At 35.3% G+C, this 9,324-nt stretch overlaps 1 protein-coding gene across 1 annotated transcript; it reads right to left on the bottom strand.

The window, feature by feature from the left end:
- Window positions 1–1,607: 1,607 nt before the first annotated feature.
- LOC101296650 (pentatricopeptide repeat-containing protein At4g04790, mitochondrial-like) lies at window positions 1,608–8,443 on the bottom strand. Its single transcript, XM_004296088.1, has 10 exons — window positions 8,365–8,443; window positions 7,547–8,095; window positions 6,781–6,966; window positions 6,432–6,496; window positions 4,804–4,911; window positions 4,517–4,630; window positions 3,039–3,134; window positions 2,199–2,276; window positions 1,823–1,915; window positions 1,608–1,707 (listed from the first exon to the last, which is right to left on the bottom strand). The coding sequence occupies exons 1-9, from the start codon at window positions 8,441–8,443 to the stop codon at window positions 1,823–1,825; spliced, it is 1,368 nt and encodes a 455-aa protein (XP_004296136.1). The 3' UTR covers window positions 1,608–1,707.
- Window positions 8,444–9,324: the final 881 nt, after the last annotated feature.

Below are 9,324 nucleotides of genomic sequence, written 5' to 3'. Positions count from 1 at the left end.
GATGGAAAATCATCATCAATCATCTAGTGCCTTCTCGAGACCGCGTCTTCCCAAGATCTTTTTCATTCTAACTTCGGATGTTGATACATATTGGCATCTCTTATTCAATTAAGAGTTCATGTAAATCTGGAATGAACACGCAAACGCATAATTCACCATATCCTTTCTAAATCAAGTAGAGTCAATGTGCGTTCCAATACCTTTAGCAAACGGGTGTTTTTGTGGTCCGGAGCCACTTGATTTGGATGAATGAAGTCCGTTTAAGACCTTCATATATATATATATTTGATCACATAGAGATGTTATTATGATCACATTCATAGGCTGCATGTTCAATTATTCGGAAACTACCAAACTGACAAAGTAGTGGAGTGCAATGACATCTATTACGAGAGCATATCTCATCGTAGTCGATCTCAATGCGTGTCAGTGAGAGACCTTGCGCCATAAGGTGAGTCTAAGCTCTTGTTCTCACTATGCTATCTAACAAAGGCATAGTTGATAGGGTTTAGCTTGTGGTGTCGGCATCACTTGCCCAAGGACCTATCTCTTTGTTAATGTTGGATCGCATCTTTCCATTAAGCCAATCAACTAAGTTGATATCCATCAACGAAGGGTGGTTCGATAGTAGACTCATTATCCCATGTCCTCATGTACACTAGTGTAATACTTGTAGGGATCCCTATATGGATTGGATTTGACACTGAGGCGTCCCCCAAAAATAATCACAATTCAAACTTCATGAGACTGATTTGAGTATCACTGATCAATGGATCAGGTTGTGTCAAGCTCGCTTTCTTCTTAGTGCGAGAAAGTTCGAATCTAAGGGCCTCCTCTTTTTAGGGAGCCACACGGCCTTGTGACACAAATTTTGCCACTATATGACGTCACCATTTCATCATCTATAGTGATGGCGTTAAGACCAACACCTTTTGGTCGCGCCATGTCCTCTTGTAGGACATTAATCTTTGCAGACATATTTACAGCATGTGATCTCATCATTTTAACACTTTAAGCATTTGAGATCAAGATGAGACTTAGTGGGGACAAACCACGACAATTCACATCGTTCCACTTGAACACTTATGTTCTTATCTCCCTCTAACGGCAGCAATATTGTCTCATCAAAGTGACAATCCGTAATTTAGCGGTGAATGAGATCGCCTAACAAGATTTCTACATTAGTGGATTATAGGTGGAGGTTCATATCCAACATAAGATAACGTGATGAATGGTAAAGTGTAGAGAAAGAGATAACAAGAGAATCAACATATTATTCATTAATAGAAGCCCTTTATATAGGGAATTACAAAGTACCAATATGGTAATGATAAAAAATATATAGTCTTATTCTAATTACATATTCTGATGACATAAAGTCAAGGTACACATAAGAAATATCCTAGAAGGATGTGGAATATCCTAAGACAAGATAATAATAATGTTTCCATTTAAAATAATAATAATTTGTTTACAATAACTTATAATTTATTAGAGAATCTTTTTTATTTATGTATTAATACACCACCACACGCATCGCGTGTGCTCAAAGTGCTAGTATACAACCGACGACAAAATAGAAAAATGCTGGTATACATTAAATGCCCATGAAGAAGAAAGGGAATGGACCAGCACGCTTTAAACCGCATTTAAGCTCTACTGGAATATGCCCTTCTCGGCTAGCAACAAGGGTAAGTACTCTTTTTCCTGAATAACAGCAAAGAGTAAAGTTAACTGGACCAATCACCTCTAGGTTGAACGTTGTATAATACAAAAGCATGTCAGATATGTAAAGTTTGCCTGAATATAAGTTTTAGTTTACCTAGTGTAATAGAAGGCTGAAAATCCGATCATCTGGTTTTACATCTGCTTCTTTCATTTCTTTAAGAACCTTTAACCAACGGGACTTGTTCTTCTGCAGAGTATTGCAGGAAAAAGTAAAGAAGAAAGGAAGACACAACAGCAATTTCATGGAAATAAAATTTCATAGTCATGAGTATAACAAGTCTATTTAAAATTTTTAACAAGCTTTGAATCCAACACTTGCTTCAGTCTCTTTTTGTGGTGAAACAGTAAACACACCCATCTAGTTTTAGAATTTAAAATACCAAGAGTTTACATGAAACAGGAGAAAAAAAGGATATGAACCATAGAAACGAGCACATAATAGATCTCTCGCAAGACCAAGAACTAGTTACCTCTCGGAAATATCCAGCCTTTACAATTTTGTACCTTGCACCTATGGGCATTTGATCCAAGTCACTCGGCATGCTATACTGCAGTCAAAAGAAAATATGATAAGTTGGGGTATGGTACTGTTCAATTTCCACATTACGAGATTGTCATGACATGTATTCAAGGTTCTAACAATCCTCGCCTAGAACCGACCAGTCCCCCACCTACACGCTAGGCGGCGCTGCACTGTTTCAATTATGGCTTAGTCCTGAGAACTAGGCGGTAGCCCGTTTTGTCTGCCGACTAGTCCGCTTTATCGGCCGTTTTGTCACCCAGGGACCGCCTAAGAAGTCAAGGTGAAGACGAGGAGGCGATAAAGGCAAAGTAGCTAGGTGCGTCTGAAATTCTTTGATTTCTTCCATAAGCAAATGCTTATTCATCTACTTCTCATGAATAAGCACCTACTTTGCCTTTATCGCCTCCTTGAAAATAGTTAAAAAAAAATGGCTACAAGAATTCCTTCCTTGATTACAAGTTTATTCGGTTGTGAGAGAAATTGGAGCACCTTTGAAGGGGTTAGTTCTTATGAAGTTATTGTTTACTTATTTATTTAAATAAATATCTAACTATTACTTTGTTAAACATTTTATCCTTATTTTAAGTATTTTCACTATTTTTGAACATTCTAATACCTTTCATATCTTTATTTCTATAATTATATGTCAAAAAAATATAAAATACTAAAAAAAAACCGCCGAGTCTCCCGACTAGTCCTTTGGGCGCTAGTTCAACCCGAGTAGCACCTAGCGTTTGTTAGAACCTTGCATATATTTGGCTGAAGACAACAAGGAATAGAGACTTACATCATTCACTCTCACACATAGATCTATCATCCTCCTGAAAGTTTCGCTATTTGGTTTTAAATTGCGTCGGCTAATCACAGAATGGATTTGGAGAACCTGAAAATAAAGTGACAAAAGACGCATAACAATGAAACACAAAGCATTGTCACTATTATAATTTTAGAAATCATCTCAAAGTAGTCTTCCAACATACATCAACTTTTAAAATCATGTCACATGGTCCAAATCATAACATGAGGCTCACAACATTAAGGCCTAGTTTGGTACAACTTCGCTTTTTAAAAAAATTAGCTTCTATCTGACCTTTTAGATTTTATAGTGTTCACTCTCACACATAGATCTATCATCCTCCTGAAAGTTTCGCTATTTGGTTTTAAATTGCGTCGGCTAATCGCATAATGGATTTGGAGAACCTGAAAATAAAGTGACAAAAGACACATAACAATGAAACACAAAGCATTGTCACTATTATAATTTTAGAAATCATCTCAAAGTAGTCTTCCAACATACATCAACTTTTAAAATCATGTCACATGGTCCAAATCATAACATGAGGCTCACAACATTAAGGCCTAGTTTGGTACAACTTCGCTTTTTAAAAAAAATTAGCTTCTATCTGACCTTTTAGATTTTATAGTGTTTGGTAAATGAAGGAAAAACCGCTTTTTAAAAAAAATTACAAGTCACTGACAGCAACTTTTAGATGCTTTTGTCATTAAAAACACTAGAAAATGATAATTTTTGTCTTTGCAGCAATTTTAAAACTAATATTTACCAAACACAAAACTATTTTAATTCACAGCAATTTTAAAACTATTACATGTCACGGACAGCAGATTTTAGAAGCAAACCTTTTGCCTGCTTTAAAAGTAATGGTCACCAAACACGAAACTGTTTTAATTCACAGCTATTTTTTTTTTTTTTTTTTTTTCTTTAAAGAAGAGTTCACAGCTGCTTTTTCCACAGAAAACAGTAGTTTCTTTTTAAAGTCACATCAATCCCGAACCTTAAACTGGAACTCTGAAGTATATATACTAGCAAAAAAGACTTCTCAGTTCTCACCATATTCTTTTACACTCAAAACTTTAAAAACGACCACAGTAGACATAGGTTCTGGGTTATTTTTTGTAGATAACTTATATGAGACATGGGACAATGAAGCTGAAGGTTTGGAGATGATAGTCCATTATGGTAAGAATTAATTTTCTGTTTATCAATAAAGCAAGGGTCTTTGCTTTGTCCGTGAGCCTTATAACTATTAAGGTAAGTATCTAAGAGTCCTTTAACTATAAAAGTTTTTAAGTTTCTGGTGCCCACCACTATCGTAGATAGCACCATGTATTGTTCTACACCAGACTGTCATGATTTATTACGTTGGTGGATAAAAGAAACAGCAAAATTCATACTTATTTTTTTAAATGGCAAAAGTCATACAATATACATGGCCAGTATATATACATGTAGAATCTGCTACTCACCAGATTAAAGTCACAATTCTCAGTACTAGCTTGTAAAATGGAGTGTAATGTCTCCAACGAACATGTCATACCCAGTTCAATCATCTCATCCACCAGCTCAAGAGCCACATGCACCTAGGTTACAATGAACGAGGACAGATAAAAAGGAAGGGGAAAAATGTTGAAGCAGTCATCAAACCAGGAAATGGGTTTGAAAAAAACAGGATACTCGATTTCTTTAAGTCTGCCAGAAAGCAAAACGACTCCTATAATTTACAGTTCAATTTAGTCAAAAAATAAATTTTTACCTCAAGCGAATCGCAACAGTAGATGATAAGCTTCTCATATGACACAGACGAAGGTGTCACCTCAAGTTTTCTGTGCAAGTTTTTAAATTTTGACATTACATCCTCAACCTGAAACACCCAGGATTAGTATAAACCCAACACACACTTCTGAGATACATCAAACACATAAAAAAAACATTTCTGAATTAAAATAAACAGAATCAAGGAATTTACTAACTTAATAATTTTTAATTACAGACTTACTGTTGAAAATATCTCATGCAGATATCAACAACCCATAGAAACTTATATCATATATAATTACAACCAAGAATATGTATCATTCCAAAATAAGATACAGCCTTTGAATAGTTAGGAGAATATCAATCAGAGGCTAGATCTTCAAGATCCACAACTTCAATTACTTAGATTCAGAACAAGAGAATATTTGTCATTGTGACATTTATTTTCTAATTTTTCAATCGAGAAGAAATGAACTTAATCAAGACAAACTCAGAAAAAATACATGTTGACAATAAGTCCACACATGAAAAAAGAACCATTCAGCAAGTCAACAACAATTCTGCGGGTTCACCTTTTCCTCCACTAATGCATAAAGTCTCCTACACAATATAGATACCCATGAAGTTAGAATTGTGTGACTCAATTTTGCCACACAAAACATCTATTTTCTACATATATTTAGTTTTAGTTTTCTCTCTCTCTCTCTCTCTCTCTCTCTCAATTCCTGTAACAGCATTTTTAGCAATGCTAGTCATTTTTGTGTTAAATTAGCTAAAATGTCAAATTAGCTAAAATGTCATTTTGGCTAGCTACTTTAGAAATACGTGTGCATCAATGCTCTTTATTTTAGCTAGTATTGAATTAATATTATTCTTCAAATGAATATTAAATAGTTTAATTGTATTTATGTATCACATAAAATATCTTTAAAGGAATATATTAAATTATAGAGAGCCTCACTTATCTCGCTCTCTATATTTAGCTAGTGAGATAGCTAAAAGTCATAATAGATCAACTTTGGCTAGTCTGCTGGAGCTCCTAAATTATTCAAAAAAAGCTAAACACACTCCAAATATCTAAGAGTCAAAATAGAGTCTGTTAAAGATCTAAGGAATGAAAAGCTGGAAAAAGCTAGTCCTCAATCACATCCCCTTTTCCTACCAAATGCCCATAAAACCGAATTCTCATGGCCCTTAAAACCATGGGGAGAGTTCAAATTTTAAATACAAGAACTTGAAAAGATCCCAACCAGACATTCAGTCCTTTTATTAGCATCTCTCTGCTGCACAACCCACATTCATGGTGTATGCCTCATTCATGGCAGATGCCTCGTTCAAGATGTGTACGCCTATTCTCTAAAAGGATATGCACATTTATATACTACGTGTACATCTTGTGGGTATAGTTCTCCAAAAGCGGCAAGGCCAACACAGTGATGTCTGGCCATGGCCTTATCATCCTTATAGCAATGAAAAAGGTACTGACAATAATATTAATACTAATAACAGTTAGTATAAGACATAGAGCAACTTTTACAATAGAGCAAATTGCATGAAAAACAGAAGTGCCTCCTGTAATTGTGGACTTCAGAAAGTTACCAGAAACATTCATGAGAAGGTGCTCACCGTTAAATTTGGAATGCCAAGAACATAGCGATAAATCAAGATTGAAGTATTCCCTGCTGCACAGTCTGCATCAACCAAATAACGATGTCACTATCTATAAGCAATTTCAGATAGTATATGTCAAATACTACAGAATTAATGTACCACTAATCAAGGTCTATAAAAAATCAGTTATAAGGGTATATGGGAATATGAGACCTGTGGGTTTATAAGGGTTTGGGCTACTCCACCCATTGTCAATTGGTTTTGGATGTGAATCATATACTACTTTATTCAAGCATTGAATTTTCAATTACTGATTCTTAAAAAAAATGCAACGCAAAATATGGAGTCTACAGAATGGACATACCACATGCTTTAAATTCCAGAAGAACCTTCTCTGCAGTAGACTCCAATAGGAGCCTTTCAAAGCATCTAGAGACACGTGCAACATCTACTGATGAGAACTTTGTGATGTCCGTACTATCTAATAGCTGCACAAAATCCTTCGTCTGGCCACTTCCACAAAGCACCAACAAAATATCCTCCGTTGGCTCTTTGTGATAAAAATTGAACAGGGTTTAGAAAAGGCCAGTATGCATTTTTCAAATCCAGATTACAGATGCACTACGTATCAATAGTGGACACATTTGATATGATAAATGCTTGACACACCACTCGAGTATTACAGTAAATTGCAACCACATCATCCACAGAGTTGTTATCCGAATATTCAGTTAGAATTGATATCGGCATAATATATACATGTATTTGTATAGAGAGTTGATAACAAAATGATGGTGTCATTCACTTCTTTTAAAAGGTAAAATATTTATTTCAAATTTTCAATATCAATATCCAAGATTCCGTTCTCTGTAAATAAGTGAGCAATCCAGCATTCTCAAATTTTTCACGACTAAGCAAGCCAAAATAACAAGATCTATATATATATATATATATATATATATATTCTAGTTCGTTGTACGTACTAATTAATCAAANAACNCACANCNCAAGGAGTTGTGGAAAGAAAAAAANAAAAAAAAAGACCTGATCAAGAATAGATAGTTTGGAAAGTGCTTGCACTTACCTGGTAAAATAAAATAATAGATAGCTTGGAAAGTGTTTGCACTTACCTGGTAGAAGTGACTTGGGATCTCCATCATAACTCACAAAGGCATCATACTGCTCTTGAACAAGTTTATCATACTGTTTCCTCAAGAACAACTTCTGATAGTGTCTTATTCTTGAACATGAAGAAGGGTTTTCATTCTCAATAACCTCGAGGAAATTGTGAAAATAATCTAACATCTGCTTGTCAATAAGATATTCAAGTAATGGACCATAAGTTTCCTCTTCAAGCGGCAAACCCCAGTCCTTCATTGACTTAAATATTATCAAAGCCGCTTCCATTTGTGTAGCGGAACCTGTTTCATTAGTAGCAATCCCAGCCCTCTGTATGCATCTTTTTATCATTTGATTACATTCTTTGAGAGTTTCGGATCTTTCGCATTTGTCCATGTAACCCACTTGGATGGAGAAAAGCCACATTCCTTTTTCCCGAGACAATGGCCTCGCAGTATGGGGTAAAACTGGGAGCCTTGGTAAGTCACATGTCTTGTTCTTCTTCCCCAACGATTCTGCATCATTGATTTCTCGAATAGGAGGAGAAGCAGCACCTGAAACTACAATGATGCATGACACATACGAATCCACTGAAAAAGAATAATTACCACTGCTACACTTTTGAGACCATGACTACCACTAGCAAGAAAGATAGAGGATTCCACATCGATATTTTGATTTTGAAACGGGAGAGTTAGCTCCGTTAGAGCGCACGGAATAAATAAGAATCAACAAACACCATTCCAGCTCAATTCCAGTTATATAGGGTTTCAATTCTCCATTTTGCTTACAAAAAGTGACGGAAAGAGTTAAGATTGATAAAGCTTACCGGAAGCGGAGAAGAGTTTGGCGGCGGCGGAGGAGGGTTTGTATTTTATGGCGGAGCGCAAGATACTGCTCAACGTCATAGCTGATATCACAGAGCAAGATTTTACTAGGCTAGGGATTTGCGAAGAGTAAACTGTTGGGGAGTATCAAAAATCCTAGTTAAAAGTAAAAGCCCAATCCACCAAATTCATTAAAATGCCCAGCTATCACATTATCCTTACAACAAAACTCGAAGGTTATTACGGTAAAGAGATAAAATACAAAATAAAAGAACAAGATAAATAAAAAAAGATATAACTGAGAAAAGAAAAATGAGAAAAAAATAACTGCAACGAGTGAGAGTTATAACTGCCAAGAAACTCTTCAATCCTCACCACCCACTAACTTCATAAAATGAAAAAATACAAAAAAAAAAACAGTTACAAATGAGAAAAAAAAAAAAGCTACATATTAGAAACATTTTTGACACGCGAGTATCACTGGTATAGAGGTTATAAATCTATAACTAAGAAAATGTTTTAGGCCCACAAACAAACAACACTATTCTAAATTAAAAAATAGTAAATAAATAAAAAAATTTTAACAACAGCACATACCGTAAATAAAGACTAAACAAGGGTTGGCGGCTAAGGTCTGTTGCAGTTTACCACCCCAACTCTTACCCCGATTTTCTCTCCATTCATTTGTTGACAACTGTCACTTCATTCCAACTCATCTAACAGCCACTTAACTCTGTCAACCGAAGAAAGTAAATCAAAAACGAAAGTGAAAAGGAAAATGAAGTTTAAGTTCAATTATACCGACTTTCTTTTTGTCGACTCCCATTTCCACGAATCATCTTTTCTTTTTGGGAAGCTTTTGTCTAGGTGGATCAAGAGGTTTATGATAATAGAATAAAGTGAGAGAGAGAGAGAGAGAGAGAGAGAGAGAGAGAGAGAGAGAGAGAGAGAGAGAGAGAGAG

Source organism: Fragaria vesca, linkage group LG3 (assembly GCF_000184155.1).
Source record: "Fragaria vesca subsp. vesca linkage group LG3, FraVesHawaii_1.0, whole genome shotgun sequence".
NCBI lineage: Eukaryota > Viridiplantae > Streptophyta > Magnoliopsida > Rosales > Rosaceae > Fragaria > Fragaria vesca.
Note: the sequence above shows the minus strand (reverse complement) of the source record. Positions and strands in the feature narration are given on the sequence as shown.